We start from the raw sequence: 27,897 nt of genomic DNA, 5'->3' as shown, positions 1-27,897 counted from the left end.
CACCAGATCATAGGATGCACTAAGCCTACCATAAGTGTGGGTGCAGATACTTGATACCTGGGCATAGTGAATGCTGGAGGGACTACCATCCTGACACCTCAAGGCAAGCTGATTGGTAACAGACTCACTAACAAGGGATCTTAGTCTATTCTTAACATAATTATAGGTGTATTCAACACCTGGGTGTACATTGAGATCATCAGAGGCAGCACGAGCAAGTCTGTCTGCCTTTTCATTATGGGGCAGCCCAACATGTGAGGGCACCCAGATGAAGTGTGCAGTAGCACCACAGCGCTCCAGCAGGCTAAGGGCACTAAGGCACTTATTGACTATATCACAGTCAGAAGGGGAGGAGGACATATATATATATATATATATATATATATATATATATATATATATATATATATATATATATATATATATATATATATATATATAAATGTAGGTATATATGTATACATTTCATTTCTTTATAGACGTGGTCGTTGTTTACATGGTGGGCTGCGCGTGAGGGTCTGCTGTCCCTGGCCTAGGAACAACAACACCGCCAGCCTGGCCAGCCTGACAGGCCCGAGGACCCGGCCACGGAGGCGCAGGGGGCGGGGGGCGGAGCGGAGGACCAGCCTGCAGCAGCACAGCAGCGGGCACACGCCAGGCGCCGCGGCAGGCCCCGGGCTGGCCATGGCCTCAGAGGGCGCGGGGGAGCCCCAGGGCGGCTCGCCCATCGGGAACCTGCTGTGCGGCTCCTGGGAGCTGGCCCAGGTACGGTGACGCTGGGTGGCGGGGAGGAGGATGAAGCAGTGATCACAATGGTCTAGGGATTCGTGGCCAGGCTCAGGGTTTTCTCATACTCACAGATGATGTTCTGGAAGAGGCCTAAGCCTGTGGCTCCAGTTCAAAAGCCTGGCTGTTTTCAATGTGTTGGCTGCGTGTGGCTGTTATGTGTGCCATATAGTTAAATCTTAGTTCCTGGCCCTTTATCAAGACTTGATTCAAATTTTAACAGTTTCGGCATTTACCGCCCACCCCGGCAAATCATTCCAGTTCTTGACGACCCTGTTTGAAAAAGCATAGGCCACTTCCTGGTGTTGAGTCTTGATCTTGCCTTAAATATCTTCTTTGCGTTTCCTCTGGTTATTTCGTTCTCCCTCATCTTGGAAATTCCTCATGTGCATTCTTGACCATATTTCTGTGTTATAATCATGTATGCTTTAATTAGGTCACCTCTGGATCTCCTGTAAGCCAGGGTAGGCAGGTCCAGGTTCTTCAATCATTCTTCGTAGGGAAAGTCTTTTAAATGTGGTACCATTTTGGTAGCACAACGCTGAACATTTTCTAAGGCTTCTATGTCCTTTATCATGTGAGGACACCAGATCTGGTTAGCTTACTTCAGATGTGGCCTCACCAGAGCAGTGTTCAAAGCCTTGAAGATGGTAGGGTCCAGATATATAAATGTTCTGATTAGTCCCACAATTCTGTTAGCCTTGTTAATCTTCTCGGCTAAACGGTCAGAGAATGTCGGTTTGTTTTGTTTGTATGCTTAGGACGATTATCGCTGTTGAAAATTTACTTTACTACACTCCCATACGACCTCTGCGTGTAACGAAACATGCGAGAAATTAATCCAGACAAGGAAAGGTTTTGCCGGCGCTGGGGATCAAACCCGTGACCAGCAAGACGGGAGAGCCACTCATTAACCAGTCGGCCAAAGAGGTACCCCCCTTGCAGAGTGAGTTATGGGAGGCTCGCCCTTCAGGCAAGTCGCTGCACTACAAATTCACTTCGGTGGTTGACACTAACAACTTCCCTTAACTTGGTGGGGTTAGGTTTCAATATCAATATTAGTTTCCTCATGTATTTTCATGCTTAGGACAGTAGCTGATCTCCATTGAAAATACTTTCTCTTGTTTCAGTCCAGAATTACACCCAACTCACTTAGGGGGTTGACAGTATTAACTTTATTTTATTTGGTGGAGTTGGATTTCAATACTATTTGGGGTCAAGATCCTTTTTTTTTAGGAGTTTGGTTGCTATGGAAACTCAAGGACAGCTCTATCACACGTATGGTCTTTCTTATCTCATTCTTCCTGCAGAAAATCCTTGAAAACCTGAGCTTCTACGAGGTGGCCAAGCTGAGGCTGGTGTGTCGCACCTGGGCTGATGTCGGGGAGATGATCTTGGCCAAGCGGCGGCCCCTGCACTACCTCACCACCCACCCCCACTGCATCCCCACCACGCTCGGAAAGGTGCATGTGTGTAGGTGTGTCTGTATGCAGGTGTAGGTGTGTAGGTTGTCTGTATCTATGTGTATGCTCTATGTGTATGTGTATGCTGTATGTATACTCTATGTCTATACTCTCTTTTGTAGGGGCAGTGATTAGCAGGGTTTATTTTCTCATTTATTTTTTTGCCCTTGAACTGCTTCCTTTACTGTAAAAAAAAAGGGTGTCGTTATGTATGTGTAGGTGTGTTTGTCTATATGTGTGTGTGTGTATTGGTTTATATAGGTATTTGTGTGTGTCTGATTGTAAGTATGTGTGTGTGTGTAAAGCTTGTCCTGGTATTGTTCATGTGTGTGGGTTCAAATGCTTCTTCTTCCTCTTCTATTCATTTAACATCCTTATACAGTCATCCCTCAAATAGTACGGGGGTTAGGGACCCAGGATCCCTGTACTATTCAAAAATCTGTATAAAATTAGTGCCCTCCTTAGAAACACTCCTGGGCTGTGTTTGAGAGGGGGAATCGGGACTCTCGGAACGTCCCGAGTGCTCTCAAATGCGTGACACGGCAGCACGACTTGCCAACTCGGCACGTCTGCTGGCTCCCGGCTTTGAGAGGTGGAGCGCCTTTGTGCTGTGATGACGTCATCGGCAATTATGGCGTCCCAAACAAACACATATAAGTGTTTCCATTGCATTTCACCTCTCTGTGCCACCATAACCACTACAGCTTCCTTTTCATCTTCTGTTGTAAGGAGTTCATCAGCCAGGACAGCTAGTAATGCATGTTAAATGTCGCCAGGAAGATCAGCGTGTGCCATTTTGCTGCGAGTGAGACGCCGTTACCATAGCAACGACGAGGCTTAGTAAAAGGACGGCCTTTATCTCCACTCTTGCAGCACTCTTGGAGCACTGGCAGTTACTGCGCGCAAGAATTTCTTTTACACTATGATTTTCAGGGTGTTGGCCCTGAGGAAGTAAGCCGTTTCAAAGGCTGTAGTTGGGACCGAAAGGGAAAACTACCTCCCGAACCAAGACCAAGGGAGAAATCCCAGGCCACTTGTGTCATCAAGATCAAGATCATAGATACAGTGAACGCTTCTCTCATTCACGTGTTATGTTCTCCTTACGTCAACGTAACTCATCCCTAAACGTAATTTCTCCTAAATCTGAATTCTTCTGCAAGGTGAACACCTATCTCGAATGCATTGGGGTGCTTTCAGCTGGTGTTTTGGTAGAACAGTGTTACCAGTCACGCCATGGCTACTTGGTGCGACGAGCAGGAAATTTAGAAATCCTAAAAAAATTCTTCCATGAAAATCCGTATAAAACCGAAACTGTACTAATTGAGGGACGACTGTATTCCCTTGTGGGGTTGAACGATGGGGTCAAGTGATTGGCAGAATGTTGGGTATGTGTGTATAAAGATATGAAATTGATCATGTTAGTATCTGAGAGATTAAGTTTAACCCCTTCACTACAGCCGGGCCAAAACAGCGCCCCGCGCCGTATCCGAGATCGCCGCGCTTGCCAAATTTCAATTGTCGCTATTGAATATAACAAGTTTTCAGCCATAAACTCAACATAATCATCATGTATTATATATGAAAACATGCAGAATTAAATTGTGCACATAAAGAAACATAAATTAATTTATAATTTTGAGATGTAAGCATAAATACAGAGATAAAATAACTCGTATATTGGCTACAGCGAGCCAGGACGCAGTATCTGGCGTCCTGATATATGGACACGCAGGGCGGTATCTGGCGTCCTCGTGTTGAAGGGGTTAATTTCTCTTATAATCCTAATACCACACTTGATTGGAATTAGAGTAACAGTATTTTGTTTTATATGCGTGGAAACAGCTAAAGGGCATAACAAACAGAAAATAAAAGCCTGCCAAGCCACCAAGTTGCAGCAAACCTGGTGCCAGTTGTGGTAATGCTCTACGTCTTCCTTTCAGGTTGCCCTGGCGGAAACATCAGCTGTCTCCCTATTCGATGGGTTCTTTTCACACATAGTGAGCAAGCCGAGGTACTGCCTGGCCTTTTGCAATGCCAATTGGCTCAGCAGGACAGATGTCTTTGAAACCACTGACAAATCAGGAAAGAAGGGTGAGTGGAGGGTTCTGTGGGTCTGATGGTGAAGGTTCTGTGGGTCTGGTGAATGTGAAAGTTCTGTGGGTCTGGTGAATGTGAAGGGTTATGTGGGTCTGATGGTGAAGGATCTGTGGGTCTGGTGAATGTGAAAGGTTCTGTGGGTCTGATGGTGAAGGTTCTGTGGGCTTGGTGAATGTGAAAATTCTGTGGGTCTGGTGAAGGTTTTGTGGATCTGGTGAATGTGCTGTGGATTTGGTTAAGGTTCTGTGGGCCTGATGAAGGTTCTTTGGGTTTGTGGGATGTGCTGTGGGTTTGGTTATGGTTCTGTGGGTCTGGTTAAGGTTTGAGAGTGATCTATTGGCATTCCCTGTGCAGATTTTACTCGTCAAATATAATAGTATGTTTAAAAGCATAAATGTATGCATTCTGTTCCATAAAGTTATGTGATATTCCTATCCTTCATTGTTTTGTGGGCAGTCTGTTATTGGCAAGTGTGGGGAATTTCTTGGGGATCAAATATAATTATGCCTACCACTGCAACGTAATGTGAACAACAGCTTTTCTCCCCTGCTCCCCACAGTTCCCCTCACCCTTGCTGAGTACCTTCACAAGGCTCTGCCACCGTCATGTGAGCTGGGAGTGATATTGGCCACAGGCATCATCGGCACTGTGGAGACGGCCTATCAGGGGAACTGGCTGGAGCGTGCACAGACCTTGAACCAAGAGATATTCGACTTCCTTGAAGGCGCTGAGGATGAGGATGCAACCCAGGGTCAGCCCTCCAAGCGCATTCGGAGGGAGAATGAAAACAGGAACAAGGAAGAGGCCGAGAAAAAGACCAAAAAGATGTTAAAGCCCTGGAAATCCAATGTGGGGTACAGCATCGAGGTGGAGCAGTACAGCCCGTTCATGTTGGAGGTTGACGCTGTCTCCATCCTCACCATTCCCTACCACCCGGGCGTCAGGGTCAACTTCTTCAACATCTCGTCACAGAAGTTTTACTCAGATTTTGTGAGTCTTGCCTTGCAGAGCTGTTGAATCCTCTTGTTTGTGGTCTGTTTGCTCTTTTGAATAAGTGTGTCACAGAGAAAATTTCCATGTCTGATTAACAAAAATACTTCATGCTTGAGAAGTTTATTTATTTATTTATTTTTTTTTTATTGCCAAAATGCACTCAGTAGGCATAATGAAATATGTCTGAACATTTAAATTAGTCACTTCTTAGCATCCCAACCCTTTTTCCTTTCAGCGTGGAGGCAGAGCATCGGCCAAGAAGAACCTTGTGATATCTGAGAAGGAGTTCAATGAGATGTTATCCCTGTCTGCCAATGAACACATGACTGCCCTCCTCCTCTTTGAGACCTGCTATGACAACGACTTCACTAATGGATTTGTCAAGGCAGCTCTGAACAGGTGTGTTCATTAGGGAATGCATGATGTTTTAACAGATAGGATAATAGAACACTTCCATTGTTTAATCTTTTGATGTTAGGGGCCAGAAGAAACACTTGAGAGGTTTGTAAGGAAGTCATATCAGTAGTGATGGACCAGGATTTTTTTTCTACTATCCTTGAAATAAAGAAAATAGAGGATGGAAACTGGAGTATCAGAAGAATGACTGACACTGACAAGCCTATATGGAGTCTTTCAGTGGGAGTAGTGTGGGAGAGGCTACCACAGACAGACCAGTTGTGCTAAAATATAGCCTTGTCAAAAATGTATAGGCTGCCTGGCAAAGTTCTAAGTCTGATTGGTTACAGACAATAATATATAGATAAGTAACAACAGTAATGATAGCAATACTTGATAATACTTTGCACTCTACAGGGAGGATTACAAGGTGGCTCTGGGCGGTGGTGTGGCTGACGCATTCCAGACTGGACGCTCCGGGAAGTTTGCCCCTGTCACGGACCAGATCTTTGGGGTGGCGGTGAGCGGCCCCAACATCATGGCAGCCTCTGTAGTGATCCCTGAGAATGTTGACAATCCAAGGCACCTCGGACGCTACATGAAGATGGTGGGTGGTCAACAGCGTCGGTCTGTCATGCAAGTTGTGGTAGTTATAGTAGTAGTAGCAGTTGTACCTAAAGGGATATCACTGTTAAAGTTGGCTTCTTCCTCTGCAGCTAAAGTCTTGTGAATTTCCGGAGAGGCAAAGCGTGGCCTTCATGTTTACTTGCTGTGGCCGAGGTCACAGCTCCTGGCAGCCCATCCCAAACTTCAAGTGAGTGAGCTGCTCTTGTTTACTACCCCTGTGTTGGATGTTTGTCTTGTTTACTTTGTTGTGTTGATGTGCTTTCATGTATGAGAACTTATACCAATATTGCCTACATCTACTCCTCTGAACAAATATAAAAATGTAATTTGAAAATAAGTGGCATCATGATTAGGCCACCTCATGAAGGCAGGGTAGGACTTGTCCACCACAAGCAGTGAGGTGCAGCTAGCTCTCCAAGACTGATGCTTAATGTTGCACAGTGTGGCAGTCGGACAAGTGCTTGTGACCTTATTGGTAGTGGTAGTCGCACTGCACAAATCAAAGCAAAGAATAACTCCCCTTCAACCCCTAAACAGCTATGAGAATGTGGAGTCCAAGGCATTCAGGAAAGTCTTTCCGAACACTCCAATCTTCGGGTTCTTCGGCCGTGGGGAGCTCGGCATCACATACCTCCCCAGGTTTCCGGAGGGTGAAGAGACGGCACCAGTCAAGAGGAAAAAAAAGCCCTTCCATCAGTTCTCCACCATCATTGTACTTCTCTCATTCCTATGATTCTTCCATTATTATGCATGTGCTTGTTATGGTACAAATGCCTCTGTTAATATTAGCAACATTTTTGGAGACTTTTTTATTGTGTTAAAAAGATATTTTGGGGACCATTCAAGTGACAAAAGGTGCAGGATGTCCTTGTGTCTCTTCATTGAGAAGTCTTGCAGAATTGCCTTGTACTGTGGGAGGCACTGTTTCCTTATAGAAGAAATGTAGGGGCAAGGTAAAAATTAATATGACTATATAACAAATTGTACATAAAGTTAATTCATTATCATTTCATATGTCTTGACAATATACGATTTTGGCTTCTCTGTCCAGTCCAATCCAGTCATAGGCGTGGCATAAGCCTTTGTAATGGCTCCCACTGTGAAGTCCTTGTTGGGTAAATGTTTATTCTTCCTTTCCTGTTCTTTTGCTTTTTCTCTTTGCCTTTTCCTGGATTTCACTTGTATGTTCTTGTTTCTTTTCTGGTATTCCACAATCCTTTCACATTTTTTTTTCTGGTTTCTAATTCTTCAATTGTCACTCTGTCAAATGCTAATATATTACCAAGCTCTCTATTCCTGCTTTCTATTTCTTGTATGGAGTTAAATTCAACTTTGTCATTATATTTATGACAGTCTAATAGAATGTGTTCTAGTGTTTCAGTTTCATAACCACAGCTTCCTTCTCTGTTATCAAACCAACTCTCTTCATTCTTTTTAAATTTCTCATATATACTTTGGGTTGACTTTTGCTGTGCTTCTTCTGCCCACTTCGAAGCATCCAATCCATGGATTTTATCTATTACATTATTCTTTGTAATGGTTTTCATGTCTTGTCATGTTTAGCTCTGTCATATATTTCCTTAAAATTTTCATCCATTTTCATGTGCAAAATATAGAATCGGTATGGTAAATTTATCATTTATAAAGCCAAAATTATGATTCTGAAGTCTATGATTTCATGTTATGAATGAAAATAGAAGTGTTGAGCCATTACATCCTTGTTTGATTCCATTTGTAATGCCAATAGTTGTTTTCTCATCCCCATTTATGCATAGGTCTGTCCGGTCAGCAGTGTATATTTTAGCTATAATATTTACTATTTTGGGGTGTACACTGTGTGCCATTAAGGTTCTGGTTAAGCTTGCTCCATGCATCCCAGTAAACAAGGACCATCAGTGGTGGAGTTGACGCTGCTGTGGTTTGCAAGTTCGATAAACATTAGTTAATTAGTGTTCAGATGCAGTAAAGGTTATCATAAAACAATGGTCTTCAGATATAGATATATTTTGTTATATATGTTTGTATGTAAACAAAAAACTGGCAACTGTACAATACCAGCAACCAACAATATACATCACATGAAGCTCTCATTCATAACTGACATACTGAGCCTCAGCGAAGTGTTAACATGACTTGTTTGTCACCGCCCAGGCCGTCATGTTGTGGGCACAAAACATAAGGATGCACTGTTCCTGTCTCACCAACCAGGATGTTCTAACATCTGGCAGGATGACATATTGCAGAGAACAAGTAACAAAACTTTGTAACCTTAAACAGCTGCCCTTCATGCCTGGCTCAGTGGGTGGTGGGTTATGTGAGGGCCGACACTAATGTTTGTTTGCATTGTGATACAATGAGGTGGATGGGTGAGGTAACTGCTTTATAGTGCTTAGATTATGTAAATAAAACCATTGCTGTCATCATCATCACCGCTAATCCATTCTTTCAAGACCCACAATACAGACAAAACTAACTGGGTGTGGGAAGGGTTCTGTAGAAAATGCACTGATTAGGACAAAGAGGTGCTGGAATCACCTTCTGCTAATACATAACCTTTGTGAGGGAATATTATTGGCCTCTCACAGTGGGGCATCAGTTAAGCAACACAGCACCAAGGTCTCATGCCTGGAGAACTCAAAAAACAAGTGGTGTCTAAAGTAGGACAAGTGTGAAAGACAAGGATGAGGTGGTTGAAGAGTTCATGAGTCAATAAAGGAGTAGATGCAAGAGGGAGGCCACCCATGAGATGGCACAGTCACAGCCACCATTGTAAGGGAATTCCTGAAGGGAACTTGGAGGCAGACGGAGCTGACAAATTCATCATATAGAGGCTGCTCAAATGGATGCCGTCCCTTGAACAGCTGCTCTTTTATCCAAGACATTCCTAAAGGGGACAGTGTTGCAATAACTAGCCCTGAGAGGAAGCAGTCTGCCTCAGTGTGTGTGTCAATAGTTTGGTCACCCTCTGTAATAAGACAATACATTTCATGTTCATCTTAATCATTCTCTGTCATCGTCAATGTAAGTTTGCTGTAAATAACTCATTATTTTTTTCTGTATAAGGACTACAAATTCATAAGTATAATTATCTCTAATTGTAATAAATGTACTACTGGCTAATAAAGTTTTGATCTCAAAAGCTGACACTGGTGGATGATTAGCATGATAAGGGTTCAGTAAAGGCCATTATGATCACCTGACAACAAATTCTATGAATGAACTGCAGAGATTGATTACTGTCTTTCTGCCAGGCAGCAAAGACTGCTGCTAAATAACCAAGGAAACAGAGCAGCACTTACCATTAATGGCACTCACTTTTTTTTTTGCTGGTAATGCAAGAGTATTCCTTGGTGCAGGACAAGAAAATTCCAGAGGTTTGGAAGAAAATGATGGGCAGCAAAAAGGTACAAATGGGATCTGTTTTTATAGCAACTACTACCCAGCATGTAGGAAACTCCATGATGATGATGATGATAATGATAATATTTGGGTCCCTACACTTAAAACAAATTTGAAACAAGTGTAATCATATTTAGATTTGTGTAAAAACTTAATAATGTCTCTCAAACACATCAGTCATGTACAGCACAATTCTCTGCTAACAGTAATATAACATTTCAGCCAGACAGCGACCTAATGTGTGTTATCACTAGTACTCTTGGATGACAATGTTATAAACTCATAAGTATATACAAAAATTACCACCGGCACACCTGAAGTTGTGTGTCATTTCTCCACATGTAAAGTAGAAATGCAAAATTCTCCATACCATATAGATTCATCTCTCCCCCTACACACTTAGGAATGGGCGTGTCCCTCGCAGCAGCAGGGATGGGTGTGTCCCTCACAGCTGGAGTCCCTCGTAGCTGGGGCCCTCACTTGGAGGCTCCTGCTGCCGGAGCTGCAGGTGGGTGAGTGTGTTGGTCAGGTGGCGAGAGATCTGGTCCGTTTCCTCGGTGGTCTCCAGGTTGGCCAGGTCCTCCTTCACTTTACTGATCAGCTGGTTCAGCATTGCCACGGTGACCTGTGTGTGCACCATCTCTCTTAAAACACTGCACATAATATCTAATAAATTTAAATCACAAGGTTTGAGGCTTTTCATTATTTCTACATACAGTGAGGACAGTGAAGTTGATTTTTAGACAATATTCCAGCCACTATTTTACTAAGACATTACATAATGAAGACAAGAACAATTTCTAATTATCTTTCCTAAGGCTTCTCAGGCCTCTAAGCCAAGACGATTCCATTGCTATGCGTACCTGAGAGTTGCCTTTCTCATAGAAGTAAATGTAGTGGTTGAGGAGTTCCACAAAGAGCTGGATCTGTGTGGAGGGATCCATGCACTGGTTGGCAATGCGAACGGCTTTCTTTAGGCACTCCAAGACTCGCTTCTCATCATGAAGCTGAAAATAACAAATTGATTATGAGTGATTTCACTACCATGCAAACATTTTTTGCATACAACTTTTCTATTTACCTTTCTTCTTCATATTCTTTAACCATTCCACCCACCTCCTCCTTGTTGCTGAGCTGGGAGCGGGCTGACCAGAAGAGGTGAGAGCAGGTGGTCACCCCACGTGCCTGGTCAGGCTTCTTGAGCAGCTTGGAGGCTGCCAGAGCACACTGGGTCCGCAGAGGCTCGTGGTTTTCCTCGCTGAAGCAGGTGGTCTGCTGGAAGGTGCCCATGATGAGGGTCATAGCTGCCAGCTGTGCCTTGCTGTCACTGATCTCGTCCTCATACAGGGAGAAGGCCTGGTGGGGGAAGAAGACGTGGACATTGCTGCAGGGTTCTCGGGAGCCACTAGCAGGACAGTAGATCCTCAGTTTATGTAACAAGATTATATTTGAAGACTTTCTATTTAGCAAGAGACCTGAATTTGCTCACCAAAGAAATATAAAGAATATAAAGCAAACAAACTCCCTTAATAAGTGTTCCACCAAAGACTCACCTGTGACATGAACTCGTAAGCGACTGTTTCATGGTTTTCAAAGTCAATCCTGTCAATGGCGAGGGCGCCCTGCAGGAAGAGTCTGAGAGGCAGCTCAGCGTACTCGGCCTTGACCAGCGCCGTGATGGTCTGGTGGCAGAACTGGAAGATTTTGTGCACCTTCTTGCTCCACTTGTCATCCTGGGGAACACAACCAGGGATGGAGTGAAAACAAGAATTGTGTATTCAAATACGAACATGAATTCGAATACACTGTAATGGTTCTAATTTGAATACAAAGACAAATACATCTTGAAAGTTTTCATGAATACATTCATGAATACTTTTCATTGAAAAATACCTTCCTGATGTAACTGGGTATAGCAGTTATAAAGTTATGCAAAAGTAAAATGAGCTCATGACCAATGACTTGTGACGGGCCAGTATTCAGTACAGGGATATCCTAAAATATGGTTGGTATTTCTGATAATAAATTTTGAAGTATTCGTGAGATTAATCGCAGAATACGAATACTTTTCTCTTATATTCAAATATGAATCAGAATACTTTGATATCTATTAATAATTATTCTAATACAAATACAAATACACCCGAATATGGAGTATGAATGTATTCAATTACGAATACCCCATCCCTGAACACAACACAGGCCACTGAGGAGAGAGTTGTTTCCTCTTGAGTGTGTGAGAAACATGATATTTTTTCAGCACTGGGCATTAGAGAGGTTGAGGAAATGGACAGAACTGGTTGTAAGCGTATCACCGACCACCTAACCTAACAAAAAATCATCCCCCTTCCCACACACCCACAGCTTACCACATCCCTCTCCTGGTGGTATTTGAAGGCCAGCTGGTAGGCCTGGAAGACAAGGGGCGGCAGTGTGTACAGCACTCGCTTGTTGCCCCCGGCGCCCAGGTGCTTGCGGGCGGTGGTCAGGATGAGGTACTGCTGGTCGCTGCTTGAAGACTTGAACAGATGGATGAATCTGGGGGGTGAGAGGCATTAGCTGGAGTGTCTGTGAGTTAGCTTGAGGAATATAGACAACAAAGGAAAGGCATTAGCTGGGGTGTCTGAAGCTTAACCCCTTGACTGCAGATTTCCTACCAGTAGACATCACCAAGCTACAGGAATGGAACAAAAAGTGGCTGCTACAATTCAATGAAGAGAAATGTAAAGTCATGCACCTTGGGAGGGGAAATCCAGCATACCAGTACCACATAGGAAACACTCCACAATCCACCACAGAGGCAGAGAAAGACATGGGAGTATATGTTACCAGGTTACCAGTGAAAGACAAATCTGTGCCAATCGCAGCAGACAGGTTAAAAGTGTTAGCTAGAAACATCTTGGGCTGAAGGATGTTAGTTGGAGAAGAGTGAACTGAGTGAATGAGTTAGCTTGAGGAATATAAACAAAGAAAGGCATTAGCTGGGATGTCTAAAGCTTAAAAGTGTCAGTTAGAGACATTAAGGCCAAAAGATGTTGGCTGGAGAAGAATGAACTGAATGTTTGGCATTAGCTAGAAGAAATTTTGTGGGATACATATTGTGGAAAGATGGAAAATGTTAGCTGTTCAGTATCACATATTCTCCCCCCTTCTCTTGTTGCGGTGCCTGTTAATGATTATACTTTTGCAGTCTTCAGAAAACAAAACAAAAATCAAGGGAACAGAAGGACATATAGTTGCTTTGGGGTCTGGTGTGTTATGAAAGGAAGAACAATATGACTTTTCCTGCTTTGGTGTTGTCCTAGTGGGAGAGGAGGACATTTTTTTACATTAAAGGAGATAGATCAAAGGCAAGATTATAGTAGCTGCTTTGTGTCCCCCGTGTGTTGTGAGCCCTACCTGGCCAGCAGCCCCTGTTCCTCCGCCAGGTCCTCAGGGTCAGGCTCCACTAGGGGTTGGTCTGTCTGGTCACAAATCATCGAGGCCACCATGGACAGCACTGCATCCACCTGGCGGGAGGGGGAGGGGAGTCAACACCTGGACTAGGACTCAGGACCAGTGTTGCCAAATTATCGTACTCATCGCATTGCATTTTCGTAGTTTCTGACTGATAACTACAGCAAAAAACACTAAAAACATCAATGAATAATAGTTGTAACACTGACTTTAATTTTCTATCGTTATTTGTGTGGTTACGACAGTCTTCGAGCCTAAAAATGATAAATGCAATGTTCAGAGTACAGGTAACTCTCGATTTACGCGAGTATTGTGTCCTTGAAGAGGTTGCATAAATCAAAAACAATGTAAATCAAACAAGAGGTAGGTTTCTATCTGAAAATAAATATTAACTTCATTTAGTGGAGAGAGAGAGAGAGGAGAGATTTACATAGATTTACATAGAAAATCAGACCACACAGACCCCATGGTCCAGACTTGGTGGTCTGTCCTTAAACCTAAGTGATTTTACATTAATCAGAAGACTCCAAAACGTTGCATTTCTACTCTAGTTGATATTAAGTTGAAGGAAGTGACGGTCGAGCTTATTTTTGAAGGAGTCAATCGTGTTACACTGGACCACTGACGGTGGAAGCTTATTCCATTCTCGCACTACAACGTTGGTGAAGAAAAATTTGGTGCAGTCTGAATTTACTTGTCTACATCTGAGTTTTACGCCATTGTTCCTCGTCGCAAAGTGTCATCGATCATAAACAATGTTGATCTGTCTACATTCGTGAAACCATTAAGTATTTTAAAACATTCGATCAGTTTTCCTCGGAGGCGACGTTTCTCAAGAGAGAACATGTTAAGGGTAGAAAGCCTTTCTTCATAGGATTTGTTGCGCAAGGAAGGATCATTTTCGTTACCCGACGCTGAACACCTTCTAATTTAGCAATATCCTTTGCATGGTGGGGAGACCAAAACTGTACCGCATATTCCAAGTGGGGTCTGACTAAACTGTTGTAGAGCGGGAGTATTACATCTTTACTCTTGAATACAAAGTTTATTTTAATTAAGCACAACATTATTTTCGATTTATTTGCTGAATAGATGCATTTCTGTTATAATTTTATGTTTGAAGAGATTTTGACACCCAAGTCTTTGACGCATTGAACGCTTTTGAGTTTAACGCCGCGCATTTCGTATTCGAACTTCTTATTCCTCGTTCCAACTTGAAGGACCTGGCACTTGTCTACGTTAGAGAGAGAGAGAGGAGGAGAGGAGAGAGAGAGAGAGAGAGAATATCCATATCACTGAGATATCCACTCAGGCACTCAGTCTCAGCCTCACTCGTGCGAGGAAGAAATGAGGGACACCATGAGCGACTGGCTAGTATTGGTACCGGTACCGAGCAGCTTGGTACCGGTACCATACTGTATAGCTGGTACCGGTACCTGCCCATCCCTATTGTTGACTAGCGTGGCAGCATGGGTACTGTATTGTTGTTCAAGTGGCGCGCTGGAAGAACTGAGCTTAAGTGTGAGCGCCGTGTGAGTCCAGTTGCGTGAGACATAAAATATCACGTATAAGTGAAAAAAAACGTGTAAATTAAACATTTATATGGATTTTGGACCCCGCGTTATTTAAAAAACGCGTAAACCAAACATGCGTAAATCGAGAGTTACCTGTACGCCGATTTGGCAACACTGCTCAGGACGCAACATTTCCCAAGCCTGAGGGAACTCTGATGGCTGAGTACGGGTAATAATGAAAAAGAGCAACTGATGACAACCTTCTCTTAGAGTAAATGAAGATAATCCAACACCCAGACAAGAACTCAGGACGCAACACTTCCCAAGCCTGGAGGAATTCTGATGACTGAGTATGGGTAATAATAAAAAAAGAACAACTGATGACAACCTTCCCTTAGCCTAAATGAAAAGGAGTTAACACCAGGTGAAGAACTAATGGCTAAACCTTTCCCAGACCTAAGGTAAATCTGATGACTGAGCATAGCTGGGCACGATAACAGAAAACCTTATTCCTGATAACCGATAACTGATAATGAAAAACCTTGTCGGTGATAACCGATGTTTGTTAACTGGAGACACAAATATAGGCGATAACCGATGTTTGTTAACTGGAGACACAAATATAGGCGATAACCGATACCTGATATAAATCCACAATTCCGATACTAGCTAGCAATAAGTCCGATAGGCGAAAACGATACTATATTGATATTTCAAATAAAAAAAACATAGATGAATTCAAATTTTCATTATTTGTATTTTAGAAAACTTACAAAACCTGAAAACCACACGTTGACACGTACCTATGAACGGTAATACTAGACAAGCCTGAAACCGGTGTTGTGTTATTTGGCGTCCCCACCGTCAAAAGCTGGTGCTTTTGTTTACAAACACTGGTCTCCCGTGAACTGCGCATGCTCAGAAAGCGTAGACCTGTACAGTCTCACAAAGCTTTTTAACCATAATTAAGAGTTGCTGGAAGGCTGAATCAAACATACAGTACCACTACCACCATCCCCGATGTTTCTAGAACGACACTCTGTACGAGTTGTATTTATACGTATGTACAGAGTGTTGTTCTAGAAACAGCGAGGATTGTGGTACTGTCTGTCTGATTCAGCCTTCCAGCAACTCTTGATGTGTTAAAAAGCTTTGTGAGACTGTACAGGGCTACGCTTACTAGTCTGAACATGCGCAGTTCACGAGACCAGTGTTTGTAAAAGCGCCAGCTTTTGACGATGGGACACCAAATAACACAACACCGGGTGCCTTCAATACCAAGGCATGCTCACAAGCGAATATGGAATATCAAATTTGAGGCAGTGAATAATCATTTTTTGGGCAAAGCTAAATGATTTTTCTCTTTGATATATTGATTTTTGAGTCTAATATAAAAAATAATCTAGTGTTTTAATGTTGATGATCTTAAGTATGAAATCTCTTCACTGAAGATATTTCATACCCCGAAGTTTTTTCATACAACACTGGGCGCCCGGGCCACGCATGTGCAGTAGGGAGGAGACAACATTTTTTTCTGAGTCGGAAAAAAAGTGGCGATTATCGCTAGTTTGGTTACAAAAATAACGAAGATACCGATATATATTTAAATAAGTAGAGGATGGCTGATAACCCGATTTTGTTATCAGCGATAAAGTATCGCGATAACGCCCACCTATGTGACTAAGTAATAACTGAAAAGAGCAACTGATGACCTTTTTGTGGCCTAACTGAAAACTGATGACTGAGGACTGATTGGAGGAAAACTATAATCAAGTCCAAGAAACGAAAACTCCGTGGACCAGGAAAGTCTCTCAAAAACTTCTTCAGAGGGTTACCAACTATCCACTCACCTGCTCCTGGGTGGGGACGAGCGTCTCGTTATCGACAGCGTTGGTCACCAGGTAAGTGGCCAGCACCTTCCTGCCACTGTAGTCCAGGAGGGAGAGCAGCGGTGTGAAGCACTGCAGTTTCAACACAGTCAGCAGGTTGTTGTAGTTGTCAGCGGGGAGCCTCAGCAGCCGACTCAGCTCCCGGCCCAGCGCTGAGCCTGAGTGGATCCTGCAAGGGAAGGGAAGGATCAGAGGACGTGCTGCTGGTGGCGAGGAAGGAAAACACTCGGGGAGCTGAAGCAACAAAATGAGCTTCCTCTTGTTGGGGTTCACTAATGATGAGTCAAATTATGTATTGCATGATAAAAATGTTAAGACCAAGTGATTTTATGTTATGTAACTTTAAGTTACCAAGTCTTGTAATCATCTGCCTGTTTACTAACATTTTTTTGTTTTCTTTCCAAGTATTTAGTGTTTCAGAGAACACATTGATGGGTGAGTTACAAATACACAAACATCTGCAGCAATAGGCCACTAGTGAGTGAATTTACAGAAGATACAATTAGCTAACTGAAGGTTACTTTCAATTACAACAATAGGCATAGAAGGTCCTCATAAAGTGCATGTGTAAAAAAAATATAAATCTCACATGTAAGAAAAAAAATACTACAAAAAATAAAGAAAATACAAGAACATGAAAACTACAAGAAAATATGCAAAATACAAGATGATGATATATATATATATATATATATATATATATATATATATATATATATATATATATATATATATATATATATATATATATATATATATATATATATATATATATATATATATATATATATATATATATATATATATATATATATATATATATATATATATATATATATATATATATATATATATATATATATATATATATATATATATATATATATATATATATATATATATATATATATATATATATATATATATATATAAAAAGGAAAATCACAATATTCTCCTTGTAAACATTGAAAACATGAGCTAGTGGAGATAGAAAGCATAACATTGGACACATTACAATATGATTTACTCTTCACAGCTAAGTTTTGAAAATTCATTGGAATATACATTGAAATATACAATGAAATGCAAAGGCAACAAGGCAGATAAGAGATATGTAAATATGAAACCTGAGGAGACTGATCTAGCAGAGCAGCTCAGGCGGTAAGAGGCAGCTTGGAATACCTTTCAGTGGAGTGGCGGGAAAATTACGAGTCTGGGCTAGGCTAGATGCACTTCAAAGTCAATCATTCATTCAGTCTCTATCATCATCATTTACAGACAAGACAAGTATCACTGAATGTCCCTCAAGAGAGTCAGTATTTCCAGTAAGCTTAGATGGATGGACATATTTCTTTCCTTATCAGCAGGGTAGTATAAGTTGAACATGAAGTCAGTATCATCATGACATAAAACTTTACACTTCCTCAAAATTTCATGTCGTTTTCAGCAAAGCCAGTCACAACACCAAGCTGGAAACATGGACTCCCTTGAGGCTGCCCTAAGTGTGTACTGGGCTAGGAAGGAACATGTACTAATACGTCTACACATGACCAGGGAAGACAGACTTGCTGCAGGCACATGGCAGAAACTCTCCCTCCGTCTTACCCCTGCGTCATCCTTCAGGGAAGCAAAGGTCGGAGCACGTGAGCATTGTACAGGAAAATGAAAGGAAGTTATGGGCTGATACTGCTGGTTCTCATCAGCTTTCATCATAACAGTGTAAGCTTCCCATGACATGACATATTTATGATGACATGTTAAGGGTACATCCTATTACCTTACCAAGAAGTACCTTGACTGGAATAAAGAAATACCTACTCTCTCAATTGATATTAACATTTCAAATTTCCTACGGTATAATATTACTGGTAAATGCTGCATGTGACTACCTTCCATTTTCCTCCTTTTCTTTATTTTAAATTTTCAAGAGGAGAGTTTCAAGGCACTTCAATAATCCAGAATAATAAAAAATCGCACAAAAATGGAGGCAGACCAAACATGTATAAAAATGGAGTGAAAAAAACCCAACACCACTGAGAAAAGATTACCTCATGCCCTCCTAAAAGTGCAATGGGAGCAGCTCTATCATTGCATCTGACTCCATTTTCATATGAGACAAAACAATGAAATAACAGACCTGCCTACATCACCGGCGAGGCCACAGGAGCAAGTGTGCCGTGTAACAGTGCCTGATGGGTGTGTGTCAGATGGTTGTTCCTGCCACCACTGATAGGAACTCACCTTGCCTCAAAATAGTGCTCAAATGACATTATGATAAGTGTAACATCATCTGATAAATGTTGTAATACTAGATAATAATAAAGATAAATTTTGTATATACATCATAGGTACCTTTTCCTGCATATATATATGAGATAGCACCCACCAATGGTAAAAACACTAAATAACAAGACACACAGACAGACAGTAAATGACAAAGCCCTTTCTGGGTTTTTTCTATTCATAAAAATACATAAAGAGAACTAATATGAGAAAATGCATGACCGAGAAAATAAAACAACGAACACTATTAATAACATCTCAACATTCATTCATTCAAAGCTCCTTACAGAAAATCAATTCCTGTAAAAAAAAAAAAAAAAAAAAAAATAATAATAATAATATATATATATATATATATATATATATATATATATATATATATATATATATATATATATATATATATATATATATATATATATATATATATATATATATATATATATATATATATATATATATATATATATAAAGAAGACCAGAAAGAATGGACAGTAAGACAGAGAGATAAAAAGGAAAGAATAAAGGCAAAAAACTAATTAACAGAACACACACACACACCGCCAACCCCAACACACACACACACACACACACACAAACAAAAGCACCAACACCAACAAACACATCCCACAGAAACACACACCAACACAACACAAAATCAACACCTACTTCTCGATGTTGAGTTTCTGGAAGACCTCAAGCGTGTTCTCGAGCACCTTGTCCACGTAGTCAATCTGGTCGGGGTAACACTTCTGGGCCAGGTTAACGAGGGACACCTGGAGGCTCACAGTGTCCTCCATGGGCATGTCTGGGCGAGACTGTGTCGGGAAAACGGAGAAAACAGGTCAATGGATGTCCCACTACAAACAACTTAATTACCAGTTTCTCTCAGACTGATGCATAACTGGTGCTTGTGGTGAGGTTCAATGGGGTAGGTAAGTCACCCTCCAGGGCCTCCACTCACCTTGATGACTTGGGACACCTGCTCAGAGAATATTTCGAAGAGCTTGATGTCATCGGGGATGCCGCTGCCGTCCTCCCGGTGGGCAAAGTTGGCGAGGCGGTCGATGAGCGAGATGATGATGTTTTTGACGTTGACTTCGGAGTGGAGTTCAGCGCAGGCCTTGAGGAACGCACTGAGGGTCTGCAGGTGGAACTCGTCTGGGAACACCTGTGGAGGAGAGAAGGAGGTGATGGCAGTGGTGCACATCCATGAGAAGGGCATCAAGAAGACTCATCAAGAACTAGTTAGGTCATTCTTTGGGGCATCTTTTCTTTACAGGAGAAGCATGATGCAGGCATGCTCTTGATACTCTGTTTTGTCCTTGGTCTAAAAAATAAATAAAATAAATATATAAATAAATAAATAAATACCAAAAAAATTACCAATAACATTTTTGATTTCTTATTTCTTATATAATTTAATACAGACACAGGAGCTTCCTTCCCCTTAATATTATTATTCACCTTTACTAGTGTTATAATGAGTATCTAATCTATCTTTAATCACTAGGAAAATGAATTCAGATTCCTAATGAACTTATGATTGTAGATAGCTAAATTATAATCACCACTAATATCTTAGCATTAATAGGAGTAAGTCACTAAGGTATGGCTGATTAGTATTTTCAGGTGACAGATGATTAGTAGTGCCAGGTGAAAGTGTACCTGAATGATGCACTCCATGAGGTACTCTTGGGACAGCGGGTCGCGGCAGCTCACGGCCTGCTCCAGGATGCCCGGCAGCACCATCTGTCAACACCAAGAAGTCACAAGGATGCACAGACCCCCAAAAGTTCTCTTAAATATTATCATCCAACCCCGGTAAGTAAGACAAGCCATACTCTCTATCCTCTTCCAATAAGTAAGACATAAACTATAGTCAGTCTACATCCATGCTATACCCATTCAACTTGCCTTCCCTCATACATACAAAAGTTCTCTTAAATAGTATTATCCAACTGCAGTAAGTAAAACAGCCCATCCTCTTTATCTTTTTCCAATCAGTAAGACATAAACTATACTCACTCTATGTCCATGCTATACCCACTCAACTTGCCTTCCTTCATACATACAAAAGTTATCTTAAATATTATCATCCAACTGCAGTAAGTAAAACAACCCATCCTCTTTATCCTTTTCAATAAGTAAGACATAAGCCATATTCACTCTACTATGTCCATGCTATAACCATTTAACTTGCCTTCCTTCATACATATAAAACTTTTCTTAAATATTATCATCCAACACCAGTAAGTTAAACAAACCCTTTTTATCCTTTTCCAATAAGTAAGACAAACTATAGTCTATGTCCATGCTATACCCATTCAACTTGCCTCCCTACATCCATTACAATAAGGAGTCTAGAGGGTTAGGTTAGGTTAGACTCTAGAATCCTTACATTACAACCACCCATCCTCATCCTCGTCATTTTCTGTATAACGTCAGGCTTCCCCATTATCTCTTATGAGGTCTGACGGTCAACGATATGCTGGTAAATATTTCTGTTCATTGCCGTTGCCTCTCCAATGCCCAATGCTGCCAAACCCTCTTCAACACACTGCCTCCATGTCAAACCAGATTCCATGCTTACACTTTATCCATCCCCCATGCACCCAACTCCCTCACTCACCTTCTTGTATCTCTGCACGTCAACAAACTCCAGCTGCGAGAGGCGGACCAGGTTAGTGCCCACAAGGATCCTCAGCTCCTGCCTCTCCTTCTCCCTCTTCTCCTTGTCCCGCGAGTGTCCTTGGTGCTGCATCCTCACCCACAGCTTGTTCATCTCCGCAAAGTTCATCAGGATAAAGTCCACGCTGTCCGATATCTTTGTGGGAGGGGGTAGAAAGGGAGGTTTAGTCTTAGGGAGTGAAGGAGAGGTGGTGTAATTAGGAGAGATGATATGTGAAAGGATTAAGATGAAGAGTATGAGGATGTAATGGAAGGAAAAATAATTAGGAGGGCCTTTAGGAGGTGTCAGGAATTATATGGAGCAAGTAAAAATGAAAAGGAAGGAAAGAAAGGATCAACGAGAAAATGGAATAAGATTAATTATGATTGTGGGAGAAATGGGAAGATGAAAATGGGAGAAACTAGGATGAAAATTAAAATGAGAGAATGATAAGAGGAGTGAGTAGGTAAAGAAGAAAGTCAGGGAAAATGAGTAGGAATAAAGAAAACCTGGAAGACAGAATCAAATAATGAACTAGGGAGTGAAGGAAGTAAGACAGAGAAACAGAGGGAGTTAAGCCAGTAATAATTATCTCCCTGTTAGTATGAGGTGGATGAGCAAGAACATACACACATACATACTCACTGTAATAATTATCTCCCTATTACTATGAGGTGGATGAGCAAGAACATACACACATACACACTCACCGTGCCTGTTGGATGATCCTCAGTGTTGGAGCCTGACTGGGGGTCATCCACGTCCGGCAGAATGTTGCGGCTGCACTGAAGCAAGTAGTTCCTGGTGAAGGTGAAAAAAAGATACAAAAAATAGGAATAAAGAAATGTTGCTAGTCTGAGAGAAAGAAAATAACAAAAAGAAAAAGGATATACTACTGAGTCTGGCAATAAAATAAAAAGGAAGATGGATACACTGCTTAGTCTGACAAAATGAAAATAAAAGAGGAGAAAAAGATATATTGCTTAATCTAACAAAGAGAAAAAGTTTAGTACGATGGCAGAGGGAAAAATGAAAAAAACAGGCACTCCAGAATTCAGTAAGATATAGAGAACAATTCACAAAGGAGAGTAGAACACTATAAGCCCATCCGAACAGTGTGGAGATAAGGACAGGGGTGAAGAGGTGATCAAAGCAGCATACACACACAGACAGAAGTAGATAACAAGGAGTTACTACTAAAAGAAGGAATTACCACCAGGAACACAAGAAGACACAGTAAAAAATTGAGGATGGAAAGATGCTTGAGAGACATAAAGAAATATAGCTTCCCACAAAGAAATATAGAGGTTTGGAACAGACTAAGTGAGGATGTAGTATCGGCGAGGAGTGTACAAAGCTCTAAGGAAAAATTGGATAAATGCAGATACGGAGACAGGACCACACGAGCGTAAAGCCCAGGCCATGTAAAACTACACCTAGGTAAATACACACACCTGAGGAAGAGGCCACGCAGGGGGTGCTGCACGCCGCGACACATCTCCACCAGGTCCTTCAGAATGTCCCGCTTGCATGAGTCGTTGGTCTTGATGTAAACCAGACCCACCGTGATCAGCAGGTACCTGGAGGAGTCAAGATGGGTAGGTTGTTGTTGTTGTTGTTCCTGAGTGATGGCAGTTTGGCAAGGGTGGGTGCGGCAATGGTATAAAATAATGATGGCAGGTAAAGCAATGAAATAAAAATAGTAGTCAAAGAAAATGATATAAAATTAGTACAAAGGTAAATATGAGTAAAATTCTTGGCAGGAAAAGTAATGGAATAAAAGTAGTAGTAAAAGAAAGTGGTATAAAACAAGTTCATCAGAAAAATGCGAGTAAAATAACTGACAGGTAAAGCAATGGAATGGAATGAGTTAAAAAAAATGAGGTACATAATTGTGGTGAGAGGAGCAATAGTTTTAAAAAGGAATACAAGTGACTGTGAATAAAGAATTTGTGGTAAACAGAACAATAAAATTAACCTTTTTTTTTACAACAGAGAAGGCAGTATAAAAAAAAAGTAGACTACCACACCCCATATCTGATAGAGTAAGACAGTGCTATACATAAGGGCAAACGCAAGAAACAAAATTGTTGAAGATACTCACAGCCGAGGTACAATATTGCCGGCGTACTGCACCAGCTCGTAGAGGTCGGCTACTCTCTGACCCTTCTGGAACTCGTCAATGAGGTACATTTCCAGGTGCCGCAGCTCATCACAAATACACATGTCTGGGAGGGGCCATGTTAAGGAAGATGGTATAGAAAATAGAAGTGCTTTTGGATTTGTTCTGCTTTATATTGTACTTTTTGCTGCTCTGTTACAAATTTGAGTCCCTATATCTGTTTTGTCCTTTTTTCATACTACTGTTTGTCTATTTGTTGTCTTATCGTGAAATGAAGGGTGTGGATATCAATCAAGCTTATTTCTCTCTCTCTCTCTCTCTCTCTCTCTCTCTCTCTCTCTCTCTCTCTCTCTCTCTCTCTCTCTCTCTCTCTCTCTCTCTCTTCCTCCATTTTCATCTTTCTTTCTCCACCATCCTTCTTTTCCTCTTTACTTCTCAATTCATATTTTTCTTCCTCTTCATGTGGATTTTTAATGACGAGATTTTCTATTCTCTTTTTTCTATTACTCTCTCGGTCCCACACGTCCTCTGCGTGTATCGAAACACACGAGAAATTAATCACAACAAGGAGAGGGTATTCCCCGGCTGCCTGGGATTGAACCCGCGACCAGCGCGACGGGAGAGCCACTCCTTACTGAGTCGGCCGAAGAGGTGCCCCACTGGCTAAGTGGGTTATGGGAGGCTCGTTCATCAGACTGTCGCCGCACTACAGATTTGTTGAATATGCATTAGGTTTTTATTTACTCTCTCCAGCAGTGACATAGAATAAAAAAAAAGGAAAAAAGAAACTGTTTGATAACACCAAAGGATACACAGCTCATAGTAAGTCTTGGGGGAGAGCAGTGATGTCCTCAGCTCCCCCAGCATGTTGGAGGCGTGCTTGAGGCCATCCATGAGACGCCCCTTGTCCAGGCAGCGCTTCATCTGGAACGCCTGGCCCCGCACTGCCCCCATGGCCTCGTCCAGCAGCTTGTCCTGGTCATCCATTGGGGACACCATCTCAGGGTTTGAGAGCGCAATGGCTGCGTCGTATTCGGTCCTGGGGGGAGAGGGAACGATGACTGAGGTGAACTGTATTAAATTTAACCCTTAAACGGCAGCATTATATGAAGAGTAGCTCCCCTCCTTGGGACTGCAGCATAAATATAGTTACACTGCATAATACATGTTTTAAATATCATCTATGTATAGATTCTACCACAATCTGGAAGTGTTGTTATATTTCTGCCATACAGAACTGACTTACTGAATTATGGACCGTCTATATGTGGTTCCACCGCCATCTAAGGGTTAAAATACCATGAACAACACTTCCTTCAACTTCATATTTACTAAAGTAGAAATGCAAAGTCTTGGTGGCAGTTGATTTAACATCATTTCACATATGTTTAAGGATAGATCACCTAGCGACCACAGGGTGAATGTGGTATGAATATTTAAGTAACAAGGGAAATCTTTCAACAAATCTAATAATACCTCTCTCAGGAATCATAACCTCACTATGGGTAAGAAAAGATCTGTCTATACACAAGGTTTGGTTACTAAAAATCCTTACGAATTATGGTATTATAAAGTATAGATCAAGTTTTCCTATATTGGTTAGTCTCTTTACTAATTCCTATGTCTCTTAACTATCACTCGAGGTAAGCATATTCTGAACTAAACATAAAAAGCAATGCAGAGTTGTCGGTAATGGTGGCTGTAAAACACTCTTAGGATAAAATGTAACCCTTCCAGCCCCAAAAATGGCATGTTAATGTTGTCAATCTTCCGTCATCACCCACCACGTCCTGTCTCCCCCACATGAAGACCAAGGATTGATTAAAGATGTCGGGAGTTCCAGATAACGAACTAAAAACCAAATTATATGCCTTTAAAACCATCTCCTGTAAAATAATGACGAGTTAGTGGTGTCAGTCTTCCGTCATCTGTCACCACGCCCTGTCTACCACTCATGAAGACCAAAAATTCATAAAAGATGTCGGGGGATGAAGATAACAAGTAAAAAAAACAATAATATGCCTTTAAAATAATCTCCTGTAAAATACTGGCATGTTAGTGGTGTCAGTCTTCCGCCATCAGTCACAACGCCCTGTCTGCGCCACATGAAGACCAAAAATTGATTAAAGATGTCGGGAATAACAGATAACAAACAAAAAGCTCAATAATATGCCTTTTAAACCCCTTCCTGCAAAATAATGACGCCCAATTTGACAGTCTGGCATCGGCGGCCCACCGGACAGAACCAATCAAGACCTAAGCACATTTCTGGGCAACAAATCGTCTCAGAAATTCAAATAAGTCGTGATTACATGGCGTATACTCATGCGGGGAGGCGAGGGTGTGTATCTCAGGCTGTGGCGGGGAACAATACCTGTTTTATCAGAGGGAGGAGGCAGGGAGGCGTAGGCTGGCTCTCTTGTTTACTACGGTCTGGGACTGGGGCTGGGGCGCGTCAGGAGGTTGTGTTCGGCCGCTGGCTTGGACTTCCGCCTCATAAACACCAATTTTTAGTTTTATCACACTCTTATCTTACCTCTCGTTCGGCCACACATAGATATTGTGACACCTTCTGGGATCCACACACTAACAACAACATAAATAAATTAGAGGCCATACAAAACAAAGGTGCAAGATGGGCCAGACGTGATTACAGACACACCACATCAGTCACACAAGACATAAAACTAGACCCATTAGCAACACGAAGACAAATACACAGACAACAAATGAAGACACTTATTTACACCCGACAACTACACGATCCACTAGAGGCAGCCACAACCTTAAATACCACACTTACCAGACTAACACAAGTATATTCAAATATTCATTCTTTCCCCGCAGCATCCAAGAGTGGAATCATCTCCCATCTCATTTAGTTAATAGTCCCACTTTTGACACATTTAGGAATAGGATCATCAATCATTATCTCCCTAATCCTGGCCCTTCACTCCCTTATGTCTGCTCCCTTGACTAAATCAAGGCCTTTATTTTTTTTTAGCACTTGTCCCCCACCATTGTATCTTTTTAGTTTCCTGGTGCTACTTACACATGTATCCTTAGTTGTATAATCACACTCTGTACTGCCTGGGGGTTGAGATGGCATGCTCCTCCCTTCTCCTTTGTTGTTTTACTTGCAACAATAAACTATCAATCAATCAATCATGTCCCAATACCTTTCCTCATCCTAACCCTGTCCTGGCTCCTTGAATCCCCCGCATAACCCCCGCATATCATGCCACCCGAGAGTGGCCCTCTGCGGGTCCCCTAGAAAATAAATTAAACGAAATGTTAAACTATCATTGCAATAGTCCACTTAACCCCTTCTTCGTACCTTACTTATCCCTCAGTCTCCGGTTCCCTTCTCCCTTGTTTACCTGCAACAATAAACTATCAATCAATCAATCCTTCAAGTTCCCTATCTTAATCTGACTTCATAGCTTCCGTATATAATATAAGGACCATATATTTTAGGTGAGTTTAGTCTATTCGGAACAAAAAGTAAGTTAGCTATGAGTCACTCCGCGAAGGAATGAAGGATTTTAGCTCATATCAGGTGTAATGAATATTTTTTAATAGCGATCCAAGTCTCACCTGAGGCCTGTCTATGCATTTCCTCACTTCTGAAAACCCTCCGCGATGACACTCGTGGCTTATACCTCAGATGTGAAAACCTTCTAATATTAACTCCCAATGGTCTCATCACGCGCTAGACGCGATCTCACGTGAGGCCTGACCATACATCTTCTCACCTTTCAAAACAATACATGATTACACTCATGGCCTTTAAATTAGGTGTTGAAAACCCTTAAATTGTAGTTAACCTTGGTCTGATCACGCGCTAGACTCGCTATCACCAGGAATGGGTCTGACTTATGGCCTGACCACGTATCTTCTCACCTTTGGAAATACTCTGCGATAGCACTCATGGCCTATAAATGTGGTAAAAATATCCCTAAAATTGTAATTCACAATGGTCTGATCACGCGCTGGACTCGCGATCACCACCACAGCCTTACCAAATTATCATACTCAGATCATTGTATTTCTCGGGTTCAGACCCAAATCTATCATACCCATACAAATACCAACATACAATTAAAGTTATTGTTCGAACCGTTACTCGCTGATATTTTTTTGCAATAATTATGGGTTGGAAAGCAGAAAATACAATGTGCTAAGTACGATAATTTGGAAG

At 41.6% G+C, this 27,897-nt stretch overlaps 2 protein-coding genes across 3 annotated transcripts; one reads left to right on the top strand and one right to left on the bottom strand.

Annotated features, from left to right (window-relative positions):
- Window positions 1-474: 474 nt before the first annotated feature.
- On the top strand, window positions 475-8,075 carry LOC126980344 (uncharacterized). The gene is made up of 8 exons (XM_050830101.1): window positions 475-765; window positions 2,097-2,249; window positions 4,190-4,340; window positions 4,906-5,336; window positions 5,575-5,738; window positions 6,153-6,342; window positions 6,452-6,549; window positions 6,900-8,075. The coding sequence occupies exons 1-8, from the start codon at window positions 685-687 to the stop codon at window positions 7,093-7,095; spliced, it is 1,464 nt and encodes a 487-aa protein (XP_050686058.1). The 5' UTR covers window positions 475-684; the 3' UTR covers window positions 7,096-8,075.
- A 275-nt stretch (window positions 8,076-8,350) lies between these two features.
- LOC126980343 (vacuolar protein sorting-associated protein 35-like) lies at window positions 8,351-26,202 on the bottom strand. Of its 2 annotated transcripts, none has more exons than XM_050830100.1 (16): window positions 26,071-26,202; window positions 24,509-24,735; window positions 23,679-23,802; window positions 23,029-23,154; window positions 22,285-22,375; window positions 21,536-21,730; window positions 20,572-20,655; window positions 19,868-20,074; window positions 19,573-19,721; window positions 16,582-16,789; window positions 13,161-13,270; window positions 12,131-12,299; window positions 11,315-11,494; window positions 10,878-11,117; window positions 10,625-10,768; window positions 8,351-10,386 (listed from the first exon to the last, which is right to left on the bottom strand). In XM_050830100.1, the coding sequence occupies exons 2-16, from the start codon at window positions 24,693-24,695 to the stop codon at window positions 10,207-10,209; spliced, it is 2,394 nt and encodes a 797-aa protein (XP_050686057.1). In that variant the 5' UTR covers window positions 24,696-24,735; window positions 26,071-26,202; the 3' UTR covers window positions 8,351-10,206. The 2 variants fall into 2 exon arrangements, with proteins under 2 accessions (XP_050686057.1, XP_050686056.1); XM_050830099.1 differs by having other exon boundaries at window positions 26,009-26,114.
- Between the last annotated feature and the right edge of the window lie 1,695 nt (window positions 26,203-27,897).

This window comes from Eriocheir sinensis, chromosome 44, assembly GCF_024679095.1.
Source record: "Eriocheir sinensis breed Jianghai 21 chromosome 44, ASM2467909v1, whole genome shotgun sequence".
Lineage (NCBI taxonomy): Eukaryota > Metazoa > Arthropoda > Malacostraca > Decapoda > Varunidae > Eriocheir > Eriocheir sinensis.
Note: the sequence above shows the minus strand (reverse complement) of the source record. Positions and strands in the feature narration are given on the sequence as shown.

What these genes read in the sequence shown, in the direction of transcription:
- LOC126980344 (XM_050830101.1), top strand. Translation starts at nt 685, where the DNA reads ATGGCCTCAGAGGGCGCGGGGGAGCCCCAGGGCGGCTCGCCCATCGGG. An exon ending in TCGGACGCTACATGAAGATG is followed by an intron (nt 6,343 to 6,451) that starts GTGGGTGGTCAA and finishes CTTCCTCTGCAG; the next exon opens with CTAAAGTCTTGTGAATTTCC. An exon ending in CAGCCCATCCCAAACTTCAA is followed by an intron (nt 6,550 to 6,899) that starts GTGAGTGAGCTG and finishes ACCCCTAAACAG; the next exon opens with CTATGAGAATGTGGAGTCCA.
- LOC126980343 (XM_050830099.1), bottom strand. An exon ending in TCATGGAGTGCATCATTCAG is followed by an intron (nt 20,075 to 20,571) that starts GTACACTTTCAC and finishes TCTCCTCCACAG; the next exon opens with GTGTTCCCAGACGAGTTCCA. An exon ending in AGCTCAGCAACAAGGAGGAG is followed by an intron (nt 10,769 to 10,877) that starts GTGGGTGGAATG and finishes TGTTATTTTCAG; the next exon opens with CTTCATGATGAGAAGCGAGT.